The sequence below is a fragment of the Tursiops truncatus genome, chromosome 16 (genome assembly GCF_011762595.2).
Source record: "Tursiops truncatus isolate mTurTru1 chromosome 16, mTurTru1.mat.Y, whole genome shotgun sequence".
In the NCBI taxonomy this organism is placed as follows: Eukaryota; Metazoa; Chordata; class Mammalia; order Artiodactyla; family Delphinidae; genus Tursiops; species Tursiops truncatus.
This window is the reverse complement of record NC_047049.1, coordinates 18,765,964-18,787,212: the sequence shown is the minus strand read 5'-3', so window position 1 is coordinate 18,787,212 and position 21,249 is coordinate 18,765,964. Positions and strand designations below refer to the sequence as shown.

The 21,249-nt window shown below is 39.7% G+C and overlaps 3 protein-coding genes across 12 annotated transcripts in view; 2 read left to right on the top strand and 1 right to left on the bottom strand.

The window, feature by feature from the left end:
• The window catches only part of PDCD4 (programmed cell death 4), a 29,818-nt gene extending 27,395 nt beyond the window's left edge, over positions 1–2,423 (top strand). For both annotated transcript variants that reach the window (XM_019939977.3, XM_019939976.3), the window contains exon 12: positions 1,695–2,423. In XM_019939977.3, coding sequence (XP_019795536.1) covers positions 1,695–1,755 — 61 coding nt within the window. In that variant the 3' untranslated portion in view covers positions 1,756–2,423. The remainder of the gene's footprint in view (positions 1–1,694) is intronic.
• On the bottom strand, positions 2,188–20,752 carry BBIP1 (BBSome interacting protein 1). Of its 6 annotated transcripts, none has more exons than XM_033842588.2 (4): positions 20,518–20,752; positions 19,446–19,569; positions 8,567–8,637; positions 2,188–4,085 (listed from the first exon to the last, which is right to left on the bottom strand). In XM_033842588.2, exons 3-4 carry the CDS (start codon positions 8,610–8,612, stop codon positions 3,919–3,921), a joined length of 213 nt encoding a protein of 70 aa, XP_033698479.1. In that variant the 5' UTR covers positions 8,613–8,637; positions 19,446–19,569; positions 20,518–20,752; the 3' UTR covers positions 2,188–3,918. The 6 variants fall into 6 exon arrangements, with proteins under 6 accessions (XP_033698479.1, XP_019795549.1, XP_004330323.1 ...); XM_019939990.3 differs by having other exon boundaries at positions 19,472–19,557; positions 20,518–20,748; XM_004330275.4 differs by having other exon boundaries at positions 19,472–19,569; positions 20,518–20,747.
• A 251-nt stretch (positions 20,753–21,003) lies between these two features.
• SHOC2 (SHOC2 leucine rich repeat scaffold protein) overlaps positions 21,004–21,249 on the top strand; it is a 112,741-nt gene continuing 112,495 nt past the window's right edge. For 3 of the 4 annotated variants that reach the window (XM_019939984.3, XM_019939985.3, XM_073793975.1), the window contains exon 1: positions 21,016–21,086. The gene's annotated coding sequence lies outside the window, so the exon portion shown is untranslated. Of the gene's footprint in view, positions 21,087–21,249 lie in introns of all 4 variants that reach the window. The other variant, XM_019939979.3, reaches the window with a different exon arrangement.

Genomic DNA, 21,249 nt, shown 5'->3' with positions numbered 1-21,249 from the left:
CCTCCCCCCCCCATCCCACCCCTCCAGGTGGTCACAAAGCACTGAGCTGTTCTCCCTGTGCTATTTGGCTGCTTCCCACTAGCTGTTAGTTTTACATTTGGTAGTGTATATATGTCCATGCCACTCTCACACTTTGTCCCAGCTTACCCTTACCCTTCTCCGTGTCCTCAAGTCCATTCTCTAGTAGGTCTGTGTCTTTATTCCCATCTTGCCCCTAGGTTCTTCATGACCTTTTTTTTAGCTTCCATATGTATGTGTCAGCATATGGTATTTGTTTATCTCTTACTGACTTACTTGACTCTGTATGACAGACTCTAGGTCCATCCACCTCACTACAGATAACTCAATTTCATTTCTTTTTATGGCTGAGTAATACTCCATTGTATATATGTGCCACATCTTTATCCATTCATCTGTTGATGGACCCTTGGGTTGCTTCCATGTCCTGGCTATTGTGAATAGAGCTGCAGTGAACATTGTGGTACATGACTCTTTCTGAATTATGGTCTTCTCAGGGTATATGCCCAGTAGTGGGATTGCTGGGTCATATGGTAGTTCTATTTGTAGTTTTTTAAGGAACCTCCATACTGCTCTCCATAGTGGCTGTTTCAATTTACATTCCCACCAGTAGTGCAAGAGGGTTCCCTTTTCTCCACACCCTCTCCAGCATTTATTGTTTCTAGATTTTTTTGATGGCCATTCTGACTGGTGTGAGATGGTATCTCATTGTAGTTTTGATTTGCATTTCTCTAACGATTAATGATGTTGAGCATTCTTTCATGTGTTTGTTGGCAATCTGTATATCTTTTTTGGAGAAATGTCTATTTAGGTCTTCTGCCCATTTTTGGATTGGGTTGTTTTTTTTTTTGATATTGAGCTGCATGAGCTGCTTGTAAATTTTGGAGATTAATCCTTTGTCAGTTGCTTCATTTGCAAATATTTTCTCCCATTCTGAGGGTTGTCTTTTGGTCTTGTTTATGGTTTCCTTTGCTATGCAAAATCTTTAAGTTTAATTAGGTCCCATTTGTTTATTTTTGTTTTTATTTCCATTTCTCTAGGAGGTGGGTCAAAAAGGATCTTGCTGTGATTTATGTCATAGAGCGTTCTGCCTATGTTTTCCTCTAAGAGTTTGATAGTGTCTCTGGCCTTACATTTAGGTCTTTAATCCATTTTGAGTTTATTTTTGTGTATGGTGTTAGGGAGTGTTCTAATTTCATTCTTTCACATGTAGCTGTCCAGTTTTCCCAGCACCCCTTACTGAAGAGGCTGTCTTTTCTCCATTGTATATTCTTGTCTCCTTTATCAAAGATAAGGTGACCATATGTGCGTGGGTTTATCTCAGGGCTTTCTATCCTGTTCCATTGATTTATATTTCTGTTTTTGTGCCAGTACCATACTGTCTTGATTACTGTAGCTTTGTAGTGTAGTTTGAAGTCCGGGAGCCTGATTCCTCCAGCTCTGTTTCTAAAGATTGTTTTGGCTATTCAGGGTCTTTTGTGTTTCCATACAAATTGTGCAATTTTTTGTTCTAGTTCTGTGAAAAATGCCATTGCTAATTTGATAGGGATTGCATTGAATCTGTAGATTGCTTTGGAAATTAATGAATAACCAAAAAAGATGAAGTTTTAAATTCTTTTAGTTGACTGTAGTCAGAATTTGTATCTGTTTTCATGTTTGTGTTCTTTTCATTGCAGGGGCAGAAAACGTTTTGTAAGTGAAGGAGATGGAGGTCGTCTTAAACCAGAGAGCTACTGAATATAAGAACTCTTGCAGTCTTAGATGTTATAAAAAATATATATATCTGAATTGTAAGAGTTGTTAGCACAGTTTTTTGGTTTTTTTTTTTTTAGCACTTGTTTTGGGTACAAGGCATTTTTGAAATTTTGTAAACTTACATTTAAGGGAAATTTTTAAAGTAAGTGTTTTTTCTTTTTCTTTTTTGAGCGTGTAAAGGAGGGACAGAAAAGTAACCACTTCTTAAGTGGGATATTCTCATAAGCTACCTTTTTTAAGTGCCATGTTTATGACATAATCATTCCAAGTTTTGCATTGATGTCTGACTGCCACTCCTTTCTTTCAAGGACAGTGTTTTTGTAGTAAAATCACTGGTTTATACAAAGCTTTATTTAGGGGGTAAAGTTAAGCTGCTAAAACCCCATGTTGGCTGCTGCTGTTGAAATACTGTGCTTTGGGAGTAAAAAAAAAAAAAAAAAAAGTTATTTCTTTGTCTTAAAGAATTTTAAAAAAATGACTTAGTTATGAGACTTATTCATCTTTCCAGGGAACATTGCTCGGTCTTAAAGACTAGACAGTTAAGTAAATGGTGGCTGGAACATCTATTTTTCTACAAAACTGGACGAATGAACCCAGTTCTAGAAGAATGTATGACAAAATAAAACATGTGAAGCAGTGTTGATTCTTTATTGGGAGTACCTTTATTTTAGGGCTTTCAAAAAACATATTTCACACAACAAATTTTAAATCATATAAAAGAGCATGTTTGAACCTAGTGGATTTTAAACTTTGCTCCTAGAAAACTTTTAAAAACAAGAGTACAGTAGTAAATGAATTATTTTAATATTATACTTGGTGGGAAATACTTGCACACTTACCTGTTTTTGATCTTATCTAGAGCTTAATGAAATTTCTAAAACATATATACCTTTCATAATTCTTAAGTTCTATTACCAAGTAATGCTTGTGTTACAAAAAATTATTCTTCAAAGACTCATAGTTTTACATTTACCCAGTGTCTGAGAAAATAGTTACCAATAAATAAGTTATCTAAAGAATGATCACATTTCTGACCTCTTTTGCCAAGCCTAAATACTCAGCAAGGCCTCAAGGTCCATACTAATTTAAATTGTCTGATACTGACTGCAGCAAACCAACCAAGAATTATATTGAGAATTCACAGAGGTATTCTTAGAACATACCCATTACAGGTTTAGCTACAGTCTTTTAGAACGAAAACTTCCAATTTTATGTTCATATTTACTTCATGGGCTCTTTCAAGTCCATATTAATTTCCATTTTTAGGGTTTTAAAATTGTGTTTGATACCTGGAAGACAAAGGTGGCCAGGTAAGTCCGTAAAATCAGTATAATTAAAAGCTTAGGTAACTACTGGATAGGTGAGGGTTTCTTAAAAATTAAATTTGTTTAAGAAATACAGTTTTGTCATTACTAGTAGTATCAGTTGGTCAGGCAAGATAGCCTTAAATGTGTCATGACACAAAATTCTTCAAATTCAGTTTTTAATAAACATTTACAGGATTCTCTGACTATAAAAGGTGCATTTACTCACTTGTGCCTAAGAATGTTATCTAGAAAATTGATGGGAATGGTGAACAATAATTGGCAGTTCTAAAAACTTGGGTTAAAAAAAACCAAAATCTGGGTTCAAAGTTTTAAAATTGCTTCTGTTTAGTACAAACTGGAGTGTTTTTTGTTTTAATTATTTTATATTTGTTTTTGGCTGTGTTGGGTCTTCGTTTCTGTGCGAGGGCTTTCTCCAGTTGCGGCAAGCGGGGCCCACTGTTCATAGTGGTGCGCAGACCTCTCACTGTCGCGGCCTCTCCCGTTGTGGAGCACAAGCTCCAGACGCGCAGGCTCAGTAGTTGTGGCTTATGGGCCTAGCCGCTCTGTGGCCTGTGGGATCTTCTCAGACCGGGACACGAACCCGTGTCCCTTGCACTGGCAGGCAGATTCCTAATCACTGCGCCACCAGGGAAGCCCCAAATCGGAGTGTTTAAATTCACAATCCAAGTTTTATTAATCTTGGTTATTTTTATATTATGGGAATAAAATCTGTTTTATTAATACATACTGCTTTCAGCATACAGATGCAGGTTATTTTCTAGCTATTGTTAATAATAAGGAAGGTGTAGGGTGTTCTGCAGAAGTGCTAAGTTATCATTCAGTGACTTATTTGCGGTTGTTCCTTTTCTGCCATTTCCTGTTGGCGAATTGTATCCTGTGCTGCTTGCTGCATTTTCTCCAGTTTTTCCAGAGTCAGAGATTTTAGGGGTAAAAGTTTGGGTTTACACAGCACCATTGTGGTTATATCTTCTACAGACAACTGCCCTAAAGTTTAAAAAGAAAGAAGAATTGGAGTGAGATAACACAGCTGTTTGGTGGTTTGGATTTGCAGCTAGAATTAAGGTGTAAAAACTTAATCCATTGACGTTGAAAAATCTCTTGTTCTCATAGTTCCCCCCCCAGTGTATCTTCAGTATAAAAATATAAAAGCAACATTTACCCTACAGCATATCTTCAATATAAAAGCAACATTTAATACTAGGAAGTTCATAAGGTATTGAATTTTTTAAGATCCTAAGCTACAATGAGACAACTTTTTGTGTCAAACGTTTAATCTCAAAAAAAAATTTGGGGGAAATACAATGTACATAAAAATAAGAGGAGGAACAAGATGGCACAGTAAAAGGACCTTGAGCTCACCCCCTCTCGTGAGCACACCAAAATCACAATGCTGAACAACCGTCGATAAAAAAGACTGAAACCTATCAAAAAAGATACATCCAAACACATAAGGCAGAAACCCAGTGAGATGGCAGGAGGGGCACACTCGCAATAGAATGATATCGCATACCCCCCAGGGTGGGTAACCCACAAACGAGAGAACAGTTACATTGCAGAAGTTCTCCCACAGGATTGAGAGTTCTGAGCCCCACGTCAGGCTCCCTAGCCCCGGGGTCTGGCATCAGGAGGGGAGCCCTCAGGGCATTTGGCTTAGAAGGTCAGTAGCGCCTGAATGCAGGAGCTCCATAGGACTGGGGGAAACAGACTCTCCACTCTTGGAACACACATACCAGGTATTGTGTGCCCTGGGACCCAGGGCAAAAGTGCAGTGACTTGATAGGAGCCTGGGCAAGATGGACCTGCTGGTCTTGGAGGGTCTGCTGGGGAGATGTGAGGTGACTGTGGTTCTCAGGACATAAAGGCTGGTGGCAAACATACAAGAGTACTCATCTGAAGGCTAACATCTTGCTTGGGACGTTAACAAAAACAATAGAAAAGATTAATGAGACTAAAAGCTGGTTCTCTGAAAAGATACATGAAATTGATAAACCTTTAGCCAGACTCATCAAGAAAAAGGAAGAGGGCCCAAATCAGTAAAACTAGAAAAAGCAGAAGTTATAAGCAGCTATATGCCAATTAAATGGACAACCTAGAGGAAATGGACATTTTTAGAAAAGTACAATCTCCCAAGACTGAACCAGGAAGCAATAGAAAATATGAACAGACCAATTATAAGCACTGAAATTGAATCTGTGATTAAAATACCCCTGAAAAAAGTCCAGGACCAGATGACTTCACAGGTGAATTCTACCAAACATTCAGAGAAGAGTTAGCACCTGTCTTTCTGAAACTATTCCAAAAAATTGCAGAGGAAGGAACACTTCCAAACTCCTTCTATGAGGCCACCATCACCCTGATACCAAAACCACAGGTATCACAAAGATACCACAAAGAAGGACAATTACAGGCCAGTATCACTGATGAGCATAGATGCAAAAATCCTCAGCAAAATACTAACAAACTGAATCCAACAATATATTAAAAGGATCATACACCATGATCAAGTGGGATTTATCCTAGGGAAGCAAGGAGTTTTCAATATCTGCAAATCAGTGCCATATACCACATCAACAAATTGAAGAATAAAAGCCACACGATCATCTCAATAGATGCAGAAAAAGCTTCTGATAAAATTCAACATCCATTTATGATAAAAAAAAAACTCTCCAGGAATTGGGCATAGAGGGAACATACCTCAACATAATAAAGGCCATATATGACAAGCCCACAGCTAACATACTCAACGGTGAAAAGCTGAAAGCATTCCTCTAAGGTCAGGTACAAGACAAGGATGCCCAATCTTGCCACTTTTATTCAACATAGTTTTGGAAGTCCTAGTCACAGCCATCAGGGAAGAAAAAGAAATAAAAGGAATCCAAATTGGAAAGGCAGAAGCAAAGCTGTCACAGTTTGCAGATGACATGATACTATACATAGGAAATCCTAAAGACACTACCAGAAAAATACTAGAGCTCATCAATGAATTCAGTAAAGTCACAGGATACAAAATTAATACACAGAAATTTGTTGCATTTTTATACACTAACAATGAAAGATCAGAAAGAGGAAATAAGGAAATAATCCAATTTACCATCACATCAAAAAGAATAAAATACCTAGGAAAATAAACCCATCTAGGGAGGCAAAAGACCTAACTCTGAAAACTATAATACAGGGATGAAAGAAATCAAAGATGACACAAACAGATGGAAAGATATACCATGTTCTTGGATTAGGAGAGTCATTATTGTCAAAATCACTATACTATGCAAGCCAATCTACAGAGTCAATGCAATCCCTATCAAATTAGCAATGGCATTTTTCACAGAACTAGAACAAAAAAATTTAAAATTTGTATGTAAACACAAAAGACCCTGAATAGCCAAAGCAATCTTGAGAAAGAAAAACGGAGCTGGAGGAATCAGGTTCCCTGACATCAGACTATATGACAAAGCTACAGTAATCAAAACAGTAATGGTATGGCACAAAACCAGACATACAGATCAATGGAACAGGATAGAAAGCCCAGAAATAAACCCACTCACCTATGGTCAATTAATCTATGACAAAGGAGTCAAGAATATACAACGGAGAAAAGACACTCTCTTCAGTAAGTGGTGCTGGGAAAACTAGACAGCTACATGTAAAAGAATGAAATTAGAACATTCTCTAACACCACACAGAAAAATAAAATGGATTAAAGACCTAAATGTAAGACCTGATTCTATAAAACTCCTAGAGGAAAACATAGGCAGAACAGTCTTTGACATAAATTGCAGCAATATCTTTTTGGACCTGTCTCCTAGAGTAATGTAAATAAAAACAAAAAGAAACAAATGGGACCTAATTAAATGCTTTTGCACAGCAAAGGGAACCATAAACTAAACAAAAAGACAACCTACAGAATGGGAGAAAATGTTTGCAAATGATGAGACTGACAAGGGATTAATCATCAAAATATACAAATACCTAATACAACTCAATATCAAAAAAACAAACAACCCAATCAAAAAATGGGCAAAAGATCTGAATAGACATTTCTCCAAAGACATACGGATGGCCAATAGACACATGAAAAAATGATCAACTTCACTAATTATTGGAGAAATGCAAATCAAAACTATACTGAGGTATCACCTCACACTGTTCAGAATGGCCATCATCAAAAAGTCTACAAATAATAAATGCTGGAGAGGGTGTCAAAAAAAAGGAACCCTCCTACACTGTTGGTGGGAATGTAAATTGGTACAGCCACTATGGAGAGCAGCATGGAGTTTCCTTAAAAAACTAAAAATAGAGCTACCATATGATCCTGCAATCCCACTCCTGGACATATATCTGAAGAAAACCATAATTTGAAAAGATACATGCACCCCAATGTTCACTGCAGCACTATTTACAATAGCCAAGAACATGGAAGCAAACTAAGTGTACGCTGACAGATGAATGGATAAAGATGTGGTATATATATGTGTGTGTGTGTATATATATATGTGTGTATATATATACACACACATACATGCACACACACACACACACACAATGGAATATTAGTCAACCATAAAAACGAATGAAATAATGCCATTTGCAGCAATATGGATGGACCTAGATACTTTCATAGTAAGTGAAGTCAGACAGAGAAAGACAAATATCATATGATATTGCTTATATGTGGAATCTAAAAAACATGATACAAATAAACTTACATACAAAACGGAAATAGACCCACAGACACAGAAAACAAACTTATGGTTACCAAAGGGGAAAGGTGTGGGAGGGATAACTTAGAAGTTTGGAATAAACATATACACACTACTTTATATAAAATAAACACCAAGGACCTACTGTATAACACAGGGAACTATACTAAATATTTTGTAATAACCTATAAGGGAAAAGAATCTGAAAAAAAGTAGATATATATGTATGTATAAGTGAATCACTTTGCGATACACCTGTAACACAACACTGTAAATCAACTATACTTCAATAAAAAAAAGAAATGGAAATACAACAACAACAAATATGTAGTAAAGTATGGTATTAACATGAATACTCAAATTACTGAATGTAATTGTAATTCGGCTTTTGCTACATTGTTTGATTTAGGTTTCTTTTCCCCCATTTTCACACCTTATTTAGTATTATGGTAAATTATGGTGCTATTTTTTTCCACTGGAAATTCCTTATTGTAATCTGCAATCTTGAGTGTAACAGAATTTCTACATTTAAGAAACAATCCAACTGTCATTTTACATCCTTTTACTAGTGGGGGCGGGGAGGCAATGGATTACTCCTTTACAACCTACTCATGACAAAAGCATAGTAAAGGTGGAGAGTATGTGTGGTGTATAGAACACAAAATAGTTTCAGATATTTAGCTATTGAGCCTGCTACATGACACTGCCTATTAGTTTTTAGGTTCCTACAATATTCTATGACCTAAGTATTTGTAACTTAGATACCTTGTTTTGGAAGAACTTCCCGGAACATTGACTTCATTTCTGCCATATCTGAATTGTTGGATAGTTTCTTCCTTCAATGAGAAAACAATTATTAGTACTATTCAAGAATGAATTACCAAAGCATATTGCTTGAGATAGATATTTCAATTGCAGTTTAAGAAAATCACAATTCCTATAGAAAATGAACTATCCTATCCTTGCATAATTTTCCCATTAATTACCTGTGAGTCTTTTCATTGAAACAAGGTTGAGATAGTTCATATAAGCATGCAGATCTTGTCAACTTTCATTCATAAGTGGTGGTGGTAATTGGAAGGCTGCATGTTCTAAATTTTTCCCCTCCTAGTGAAAATTGGGCTTAAGTTTTTCAGGCAAAGGTAAATTATCCAATAGTTATCTATCCAGCTGAGGAAAACCAAAGGGATTTATGTGCAGCTGATAGCATCTCCCCTGAATGGTGGGTGATGTAAAAGACATGACCATTTGGGAGGTGGGGTAAGGCAGAGTGTTAGGGAAAGGAGGAGGTAGTATGTAAATACTGCCTAACATCCCCACTTCCTTCAGTAACTAACAGCCAGTTTCTACTTTAATTCCTTTGCTATAATGACAAAAAGCATCTTAAGGATCAGTTACTGGCTACATAGCTGCAATTTGTAAGGAAGCAACACAAACAGGTGAAATTGGCTCTTGGATACCAGAAGCGAGGTGTGCTCTCAGTTTATTTTCCTCTAATACAGAGATACTCTATGCTGAAGCATCAGTGAATACCCTCACGTGAGTATTTTGTTATGAATATCCCAGCATATATGTCATCTCTGGCTGATTACAACTGTTCCCAGTGTTACATCCCAGTTTATGCCATGTTATATATATTCAAGGTGTTCTGGACTGTAACTTGTAGCATGACCCCTTTCCAAACACAGATGCTACTCTAGACAGTCCCACCCATTTTGTGATATTTCGCCATACTGATGCAACTCACTGTATATCTTTCACAACATCACCACCACAGAAGAAAGATTATTTATAATGTGGTGATGCTGGCTTGGTGCCTGCCTTTACCACCCACTGCAAATTAGTTATAATCAAGTGAAGCTGCTTCTGGTCTTAGTTATTCCCATTACCTCTACTTTGACATTCCTAAAAAAAGCTTCATACTCCCCATCCACCAAGCCTCTTCCCCTTCTTCTTCAAATTCCTATTCTGGAAGATCTAAAGTTCCTGAGGAAGCTCTATCTGCTTTCCACAACTGTCACTGAAACTTACCCCTATACTGCTCTCTCTGGGAATGAAGATGAAGTAGGGAATGGACCAGGAATAAAGCAACTCATCACTACCTAGAATCTGAGATAAATGCAATATACAATTTACTCAGAATGCACAGCTTCTCCTTCTGACACATTCTTTCCTTCTTGTTACTTAGGCCTGCCAGTGGTAACTAGTGTTCATTCCTTTTTGTTGTTGTTGTTGAAGGTTAGTAATATTGCAGATCTCTGAGTAGCCTGAATACAACTATAACAAACAATACTTAGCCTCTCCATTCAGGATAACACAATGAAAATATTCATTAGGCCCTTATTTGGTACAAATCTGACATGATATGCTACTGAAAGGGAGGATAGACATTATAAATGTTGATGAATGTGAGAGAAATGCATAGCATCTAAGGGTTTTTTTTTTTGAGGTACGCAGGCCTCTCACTGTTGTGGCCTCTCCCGTTGCGGAGCACAGGCTCCGGACGCGCAGGCTCAGCGGCCATGGCTCATGGGCCCAGCCGCTCTGCGGCATGTGGGATCTTCCCGGACCGGGGCACGAACCCGTGTCCCCTGCATCGGCAGGTGGACTTTCAACCACTGCGCCACCAGGGAAGCCCTAAGGGTTTTTATATCACCAAATTTTTAATCACCAAAATGATAAAATGGATGAACAAATACTTAACTCTTAGCTGTTTTAGAGTAGCAACTCTAGTTACTCAGAATTTAATCACTATCTTTTGCTATCTCTTCTTTTTTTTTTTTTTTTTTTTTTTTTTTTTTGCGTTATGTGGGCCTCTCACTGTCGTGGCCTCTCTCATTGCGGAGCACAGGCTCCGGACATGCTGGCTCAGCGGCCATGGCTTATGGGCCTAGCCGCTCTGCGGCATGTGGGATCTTCCTGGACCAGGGCACGAACCCATGTCCCCTGCATCGGCAGGTGGACTCTCAACCACTGCGCCACCAGGGAAGCCCTGCTATCTCTTCTTTATACCTCTTTCACATCCAAAATCTGGCTTGCGGAAAACAATGAAGCTTGGTGCTCTACCAAACCTTAGTTCTCTGAGTAAGCTTCCATTGTTACTGGAAAGGGTGTGGAGCCAAAGGCCTTGTAGGGAGTGGGTTGGGCCTGGTGTGGGGAAGATCAGTGCTGTCACTTGCCTGGGTGGAGTGTCTACTTTGCTAGGGTTGATTCTTGTTCCTAGGCCCCCCTAGGCATTGGCAGGAGAGGAACAGGAAGGGAGGGCTAAAATAAGCAAGGTGGTGGTTGGATGCCCAGCACTGCCAAGGCTACACTGTCTTGATAATCAACTGCCCAGGGAGCCCAGCGTAGGAAGGAGCATTTATATCCTTCTCCAGGGTAACTGCTAATAGCCAAGCATGGGTGTTTTGCCTGGTGTGATGCACCCTAAGGAGTTGTGGCTACCCCTAAGGGTACTTTCTAATTGGTAAGGTAATATGTGTGTACCACCAGGGATAGATGGGCCAAAGAAGAAATATATCAGCTGGGGATGAAATTCATGTGTATTATTCAAGTGCCACATCATTCAATTCAATAAATATGTGAGTGTCTACCATGTGCCAGGCACCATTCATTAGTGAACAAAAGAGAAAAAAATGTTTGCTCTTTCAGAGCTTACAGTCTAGAGTATGGGGAGAGAAATAATATAATGGTAGTAAGTGTTATAGAAAATAAAATAGTTTAAGGGGATTTAGGAGGGCTGGGTGTTGTGATTACAATTTGAACAGGAAAATCATTATAGCCTCATTAAGAAAGTGAAAATCATTGTGGTCTCATTTTGGTGTGTGTGTTGTATCTTTTGAGATTGCAAGAAAATCAGAAGCCTAGTATTCAGTTAGGGAATGTATAGGGTAATGGACACTCTATTGGTGGGCGGGTTTGTTGGTACAGCTTTTTTAGAGGGATAATTTATAGTATCTTTTAATATTTTGTAGTATCTACTAAAACTAAATATGCACATTTTCTTTGACCCAAACCTTCTACTAGTAATGCTCACTAAAGAAACAAAGCATGAGTGTGTAAAGATATAAGAATAAGAATGTTCATTAGGGCACTGCATTCAGGCACATATCACAGGTCAAATAAATCACGGAACCACCATACCATGGAGTACTATGCCAGATTTTAAAACGATACAGATGGGCAAGCCATATTTTAAGAGAAAACATCAAATTGCAAAAGTAAAATGGGGCTTTCCTGGTGGCGCAGTGGTTGAGGGTCCGCCTGCCAATGCAGGGAACACGGGTTCGTGCCCCGGTCCGAGAGGATCCCACGTGCCGCGAAGCGGCTGGGCCCGTGAGCCATGGCCGCTGAGCCTGCGCGTCCGGAGCCTGCGCTCCGCAACAGGAGAGGCCACAACAGTGAGTCCCGCGTACCGCAAAAAAAAAAAGTAAAAGAAAATTCCTACAGTAATAGAACCCAAACTTTTAATGCTTAGAGAATGCAGTGTCAATTAGTCACTTTTTGAAGCTTTTAGTCTGGGTAATTAGAAAATAATCTGCTGTTTCCTTTCCCCCCAGTTTCTTTAGTTTGTAATTTCTCCCAGAGATAATGGTTTTGACGGATAATGTGTTTCAAAATCATGATAAAGGAACCAAACCTGTTGTAGCATTTGAGCTAGATGTCTAAAATTAACACAAAAGAACCCAGAGGGAAACCAAATCTTTGTCATGAAAAATTTTACTAAGTTGTTGGTGTGAGAGTTGAAAAGCATTTATGTCTAGGCAGGATTAGTACTTTAAGTCAATCATACACATGTTGATAACATAAATTAGTCATACAACTTGGACAAGTTAGAAATCTCTGGGGAGATTTAGTTTGATAACCAAACTAGATTCACTTTGACAACCAAACTAAATTATGGGTGTGGGACTGGACAAGAGCACTAGTGTGTCCTTCTGAACCTTAAGAATGTGTTCAGTAGTCCTCAAATTTTATCCTTGTATAACCCTTTTGAAAAAACTAGGCAGAGAAATTAGGTCACCTTTTACACGTTTCTAGATAGACATATAAATTTGTTATAAGTTTAGTTACAAAGGATAAAATTTCCAGCATATTTAAAAATAACATATTAATCCTTAAAAATATATATAATATAATCAAAATATCATAGCAATCTGATAGCTACCATCATCCATTAATAAAAAATGAAGAACTTAAAAAAATTTTTTTTTTAAGATTTAATTTTATTTTTTTGGCTGTGTTGGGTCTTCGTTGCTGTGCGCGAGCTTTCTCTAGTTGCGGCGAGCGGGGGCTACTCTTTATTGTGGTGCGCGGGCTTTCTCTAGTTGCGGTGGCTTCTCTTGTTGCGGACCACGGGCTCTTGGCGTGCAGGCTTCAGTAGTTGTGGCTTGCGGGCTCTAGAGCGCAGGCTCAGTAGTTGTGGCGCACGGGTTTAGCTGCTTTGCGGCACGTGGGATCTTCCCAGACCACGGCTCGAACCTGTGTCCCCTGCACTGGCAGGCGGATTCTTATCCACTGCGCCACCAGGGAAGTCCGAAGAACTCTTTTTTAAGTCAGAAATTTTGTATCTTTTTTTCTCCCTACATCTCTATTTCCACTCCACTTAATTTTATTTTAATGTATGTTTTCATGCTTGAACATATTTTAGTAATTATCCTACCATACTTCTCTGCCACAAAAATGTTTATAAATTTAAATGAAAACTTAAAATATTTTGGATTGAGTTATTCCAATTATTAGTGAAAATCAATAAAAATAAATTACACATCAATAATATAATTACTGAGCATAAAGAATAAAGTTAATGGCTAAAAAAAATCTCTTAGTAGGAAAAAATACTTTTTGTCTGTGGGTTTTGTTTTATAGCATTAGTCTTATTTTTAAAAGATGCTGCCACTGGAACTGTCAGATCTCAAGCTTAATCAGCAATAAGCAACACTTGAAAAGCTTACAAGTTTTGCATATTTTTCATAGATTAGCTTATATGAAAACATACTGTTGAGACCAAGATCATGGGTTAAATAGCTAAACAGGACTGTTAGCTTTAAATTGTACTCTATTTTCATCTAGCCAGCTGGAAAATGTAGACTACAGTCAGATGGGGGCAGACAGAGAAGAGGAATAGATTACTCAAATCCAAATTCCATTCCTGGTAACTCAAAACATATACATATGGATCAGAAATATCAAAATGGAAACATACTGTGGATGCCAAAGCCAAGTCTTAGCTTCTAAAAATGCTCAGGCCAGGATTTGGATATTTTAAAAACTCTCCTCCTAGGTCATACTAAAGTCTCCTTAGTCTAATATTTGATCTTTGATAGGAGCCCCAAAAGAGCCATTCTGTGGGTCAAGTGGTGTGCCTACCACTTCTAGTCCACCATTAGCTTTTCATCATTTCTTTCCCTCCATTAATTTATCTAAACTTACCAGCTTATCCTAATGGTACAAAACCCCATTTTTAAATTCTGAAATTGAATGCTTCAGAGTATTCTAGGATCCCAAGTATTTTAAACAAGCTGCAACAGTATAATCCAATGTATGATTTAAAACAAAAGCTTGTACTGGCATTTTTGTTTGTTTTCATTTTTTTCGGGTCAGTATATTCCATGTTTATACTTTAAATGGGTTGTACTCTGGCTAATTAGCTTTGTGACATTGAAAACATTTCCTAACCAATTGGAGGTTTGATTTTCTCATAAAAAACATGTTTAGTACCAGTCTTGAGTTGCAAGGTTCAAATGAAAAGTGAATGTAAAAGTGCTTAGAAATACAGTGTGACATTTATTATTCCATGTCTAATTTTCGTATCTCTATAATAAAAAACTTGTTGTACATTTCCTGTTAAGTGCCTTCCCACACTTAAAAACCCTCTGAATCCTCATCACCACCACAGTACCTACAAAAGAGCATGATCTATTTAAAGATGTTTTCCTTTAAAAATCTGTCTTAATTATTTACTTTTAAAGAGCATGGGCTACCGGATTGTTCTTTCTTTTCTTTAAATTTAATTAATTAATTTTGGGCTGCGTTGGGTCTTCGTTGCTGTACGCCGGCTTTTCTTTAGTTGCAACCAGTGGAGGCTACTCTTCGTTGCGGTGCGCAGGCTTCTCACTGCAGTGGCTTCTCTTGTTGTGGAGCATGGGCTCTAGATGTGCGCAGACTTCAGTAGCTATGGCACGTGGGCTCAGTAGTTGTGGCGCATGGGCTTAGCTGCTCCACGGCATGTGGGATCTTCCTGGACCAGGGCTCGAATCCGTGTCCCCTGCATTGGCAGGCAGATTCTTAAGCACTGCACCACCAGGGAAATCCCATTTTTCTTAAATATATTAAAGATATGATAATAAAGAAAACTTATTTCCTAATATAATTCAAGGTTGAGAAAATGTGAACAAGTTTTTAATTTGGTGGAAAACAGTAAAAACCTTTTAAATTGCAATCAAGGAAATAGACACTTAGTGTACATAAGAGTTTATCTTTAATTTTTTTTTTTTTTTTTTTTTTTTGCGGTACATGGGCCTCTCACTGTTGTGGCCTCTCCCGTTGCAGAGCACAGGCTCCGGACGCGCAGGCTCAGCGGCCATGGCTCACGGGCCCAGCCACTCCGTGGCATGTGGGATCTTCCCGGACCAGGGCACGAACCCGTGTCCCCTGCATCGGCAGGCAGACTCTCAACCACTGTGCCACCAGGGAAGCCCCTCTATCTTTAACTTTTGATGGAGGCGATAAGTGACTTGTTACCTTACTTAGAGAAGTAAATGCACCTGAAATACGGCAAAAAAGGAAACATTTCTAAAGCATTCTGAGATTTTCAACCAAAGTACCAATTGCGTTTTTATGCAAGAAACACAGAGGTCATAAACTCGTAGCCCTTGGTGTTACCCAGTTAAATGTTTTGCTGGCTTGATTAATGTTTAAAAAGTATTCGAACCAATGTTTAAAAGTCAGGAGATTTCAAAACAAAAAAAAAATTTAAAAAAAATCAGGATATTTCACATTAAGTCCACATTTTAGTTCCTCTTGACAAATCTGGTAACACCAGGTCCATATCCCCAGATGGCAAAATTTGGCTGGGGCTGGGAAGTGATGCCCCATTTAGGTGAGCATGGGGAGTTCTCCAATCCCCACCACTGCCTATTGTTTCCCTTAACATTACCTGCCCGGCAACTATAGGCACCTGACTTCACAACTTCAGTAAAACAGAGCCACGCCAATATATTACATGCCAAACGATCCTCTTTTATCATTAATAGGCATTAAGAAGCAAAAATACAATCTCTGGGAACCGAGGGAGGCACTGGAAGCAACCTTGTTTATGTAGAATACAGTAAGGGGTATTTTTCTTTTGTGACTATTTATTAATTCCTTTTAAGTAAGTTCAATCTCCCTGCTGCAGGTTGTCGATGGGGGTGGCAGGAATGGCAGGAACAAAAATGAAAAAATTTATCTTTTGTCTTATGCAAGACTTGTGTGGTTGACTGACAGATGAATTTTCAAACGCATATTAGATTTCTGAATGTAAACTAACATGAAAAAAGGTGAAAGAGGGAGTCCCAAAAAACGTGGTTTTCAGCAGATACAAATTAGTAATGCTCACTCTCACTCAAGTGGTTGACCACATGCTAGCAGACTGCTTAATTTGGATTGATAATGTTCAACCAGAGATGCCAAATAACATCATATGTCATGTAGTTGGAAACTAGAGTAGATTCTGTTTTGTTTTGCTATCTGGCATCTGCTGGTAGAAAAATGTTGCAACATGTTCAATTTGGCTAATTAATCCAGACTCATGTGAATAATATGTGCAGTGTCTAGTTTCTGAAACATGCCTAGGCCTAAGAACAGGAACTGCTCTTCTTGGGTGAACCTGGATGATGCCATTGGTTCTGTTACATTCCAGTAGCAGACACTACTGTTAAGTTAGTAGAAAATGACATATCCTACTCATGCAGAATACCTTTTTCTAATAATTTGTTTTTTCAAAATTCAGTACTAGAAAGTGGTTCTAAAACTGTTAGCTACTAACCCTTAAAAAAGGGTTAAACCTTTTTTAAAAAACGTATCTGAAGAACTTTTTATATTCTCAGCATCAGAGATATAAACCTACTTCAACAGTATGCAAGGAAGGGGAAATAAAGAATTGTTTGATACTTTACTATTTCTGAAAGCCTGAACCTCAGATCACCTATATCAAAATCCCCTGGACAATTATTAAAAATACAGATTCTTCAGGAGTCTTCCCCAGACTCATGAATCAGAATCTCTAATTTTTAATTAAGTTCCCCACATTAAAGTTGGAGAACCAACTTAAAGTCATTCACTCATTCAATAAATAAATATTTAATGCCTACAATGTACTCAGATTGGACTGCTTTAGAAGCTACTAATAACTACCATACACTGACCATATACCATGTACTATATACTATGCTACAATAAAGCATTTTATGTGTTTGACTCATTCTGTTCAACAATTCTAAGAGGTTTTACAGCTCCATTTAATAGATGGTAAACAGAATGAGTAAACTGTCCAAAGTCACCAGCTAATGAATGTGCCTGTTCCTGAAACCCAGGTCTGATTCTAAAATCTGTGGTCTTAATTGGTATATTATTTTGCCTTATTTGAATCTGGAGTAAACTTAAAACTGTTTCATAGTCCCACCATGAGCAAATTTTCTTCTACACAAAAGAAGTGACTGAAGGAGTGCATTACTTAACTTTCAATATGAAGGCTAAAAACATTCTATATCAATCTAAGAATTTTTGCCCTACCAGAGCATTTTCTTCTGTCCCCTTAAGTGCATTTTCTTCCTTCTGCTTATCTTTCATGATCAAATATAAGTCTAGGATAGAAGGAATACATAAGCTTGGCAATCTGGGGAGTTTTCCTCTTGTGATTATGAAGTAAATTCTGCAAACACTTCTCTATCCATTGGACACAGACTGTACCTAATGTACTAAGTGCTAAGTATAATCTTGATTTTGCAATTTTTAATAAGCTCTGATGAATGCTACCAAAAGCCTATCACAGAAATACCAGGACTAATTAGGACTTGCAAGAGTTTCAGGGAGAAAAATAACATTGCCGAAATTGGATGTGGCCAGATGGCCAGCAGTTGCCCCAGTCTCTGCTTTGATAACATCAAGATTCATCTGTATTTGAATTGCAGGGCCCACACATCTTTCATCAACTGTCCCTGGGGTGCCAGGAGTTGAAAACTCATGAAACTATGCTGACATCAGTACACTTTGCTGAAGATTACATTGCATCAGCTCCAAGTGTAGGCAAAGTAGCAGCAACACTTTATTAAAAGGTAGACAGTCTATGTTGCCATTGCAGGGCACTCTCATACTCTACGTAGACAAGAGGATTAAATACCAAACTCTTCTTTGTAGGATATCATAGAAGGGTGGTATGTTGAGAAGTGGGATGGATTTAACAAGCAGCTCATGGTATGGTAAAAGTAGCTTCATTTGAGAAGACTTAATCATGATTGGAAAAGTATGAATACTGTGAAGTATTCTTGCAAAAAATGTTAAATTGAGTCTAATCACACCTCCAGACCAACTTCTGATTTACAAGAAATAAGAAAAAAGGAGATATTCAAAAAGACCCCTGGCCTGAACACTTCAAAATGACAATGTCACAAGGGAAAGAGAGATGGGGGAACTGTTCTAGATTAAGGCCAAAGAGTTATAATACCCAAATACAATACATAAACCATGACTGGATCCTGGTTTTGTTTCTTTTTTGCAAGGAGGAGAAGGTATAAAAGACATTCTTGGTTCAAATGGGAAAATGTACATACATTCGGATTGAATTTCAAAGACTACAGAATTATTAACTTCCTTAGTTGTGATAATGATGTTTTGCAGGAGAACTTTATAATTCTTAGGAAATACATGTTGGGAATTTTAGAGATGTCTGCCTAACAATAGGTGTCTGCAACCTATTTCCAAATGTCTCAGTGACAAACAGTGTATGAGAAGGAGTGAAATAAATATGGCACGACGTTAACAACTGTTGGATCTAGGTGAAACCTACATGAATGTTTATTGTATTCTTTAAACTTTTTAATGTATGAATATTTCTTTAATAAAATATGGGGGGAAGAAATAATTTTGAAGAGACTTCAGAGTGGAAGCCTAAGAAAAGGTTGAGTAACAGGGACTAATGCTGAATTTCTGATAAACTGAAGTTCCCTTCAACTTTGCTGGCAACATCTTGGGCATCCAGGAGACACCCAATATATTCCATTTTTCAGTATTTATCAAAATAATATCATGTGCAGGGTAAAGTAACAGGCAGATAAATCTGATACAAACCATTCTATTTAGGAGTAAATATGGTAGTGAAGCTAAGAACACAAGCAGCTGTTATACAAAATAGTGGTTGTCATAAAAGAGGTACAGAAAGTGCTAGGTAAGCTCAGAGAAAATTACTTCCTGCTGGGGAGAATCTGGAAACACACCTCCAATTATAACTAGGACATGGATACAGAATCACAAAAGGTTGGTGCTTCAGTGATAAACCTTGTTAGAGAAAAGAATACATAGTTCATTTTGGCTGGAGCATGAGTACTAAGGATACAAAAAGAAACTAAGCAAAGAAGGTAGGTGTGCACCCTTGTTGTTGACTGACCTGGATATAAACAATTTTCAGTTTACCTGAAAGTTCTCCTGATCCTTTTTCCCGCAGCTTTAGGCACCCAACCCGATATTACCGAGATGACTCACAGCTGTTGACTCAAAACCTACAGAAGGAACTACATGAGATAATATGTGACAATTCTGGTAAAGAGCCATATAAAACTAATACGATAGTTTTACGAATATTCACAAACATTGTTTAATAAACCGTAGACACGCAGGATTAGGGCAGTATACCTTCATCCAGAGCTGCAGTCAATGCTTACAAACCCCCACCGGAGGAGAAACAAAGAAAAGGGAGAAAATTCAGAATCTGAAGACAGGAAGTGCGAAAATAAGACTTAGAGGTGTTGCCGCGGTGGTGGGTAACCATCTTTTTCCTTTATAGCTGGGAATGGAAAATGATTTCCTCAAGCTCCAGAATTCTCCCTCCTCAAAGGTCAGGGGGTGAAAGTACGTAACAGACTTTGCGGGGGCGTGGTCAGGAGCTCCACTTCGCGGGAGTTAAGGGCCACACCCAGGCCCCTCCCGTCCCAGCTTGCAGCAGCGCGGCGACGGGAGCCGGTTGAGCCGCCTCACCCCACAGGGAACCTCAAAGGGGCGGAGGGGGGTGGGGGGCGGGCCGCCGCCTGGCCAGCCCGGAAAGAAAACCTTCTTCCAGCGGAAGCGGCTCTGAGTTCGGCTAGCCCCATCTGCGCTTTGTCTCCCAGGGGCCGTTCGGCCTGCTCGGGCCTGACCCACGGTTCGGGACCAAGGGACACTTACCTTACTTCGCCACTCCTGTCAGAATGGGTACTCCCTGGGGCAATGGGGGGCGCAAGCTATTCCCATCCTTCTGCCATAACCCCATTCAGAAGTGTCAAAGGCAACTTCCGGGCAAGACAGGGGATTCCGGAGCCCTAAACTCCTGTCCACCTAAGTAAGTGACCAGACGTCCCAGCAGAATAAGGGCCAGGAAACCTGCTCCCTCTATCCCCGAACCCGGGCAGGTAGTCCGGAATAGGAATTAACTTGTTTAACATGGGATGTCTGGTCACGTTTGGTTCTGTTTCGGGCCTACTTACAGATGCCTCTCTTCCCAGACGGCTCAACTGTTGCCCAGGGCAACTGTGAGATTGGGCGAAGGGAAAACTACGTCACACAGGAGACGGCAGGCCCGGAAACTCCCGATGCCATTATCAGTTATGGCTGCCTTAGCGTCAACAGTAACTTCGGATTGAGAGTTGTCTCTCTACCCAGCTGGAGGCTCTCTCTGTGGCCCAGCTAGCCAGCGGCGCCCTGTGGGCGGGAGAGAGCGCGTTGAGGAGCGGAGGAAAGGAAAAGGGCGGAGAGAGAGAAGCAGGCGCCCATACCTTACTCTGATTGGGTAGCGTCGCTGGCGACAGTGCCTCACTCTGATTGGGCAGCGTCTGTTGCCCTGGCTCCGCCTGTTTTTCTTCCCCAGCGATTGACAGGCCTGCACCGGAGGGGTGGGGCGGGGCGGTAGGAGCGAGAGTGTGTATAGGGGGCGGGCGGGCGGGGCGGGGCGAGTGGGGGAGGGGCGGGCGGGGGGCGGCGGTTGGGCAGAGTCGCCTCCAAGGAGGAGGAGGAAGGAGGGCGAGCGAGGAGGATGGCGGAGTCGCGGCTCCTGACGGTAACTAGGGGCCGCTGAGGCGGGAGGGTGCCTGTTGGCCGGTTCTTCCTGCCTTCCTTCCTGCCCGTCGGGCGGTCGGGCGGGCTGTCGATAGGGGGAGGCCCCGCGCGTCCTGACAGGCGCGAGCCGGCGGGGCCGGGGCGAGGCCCGAGGGGCCGGGGCC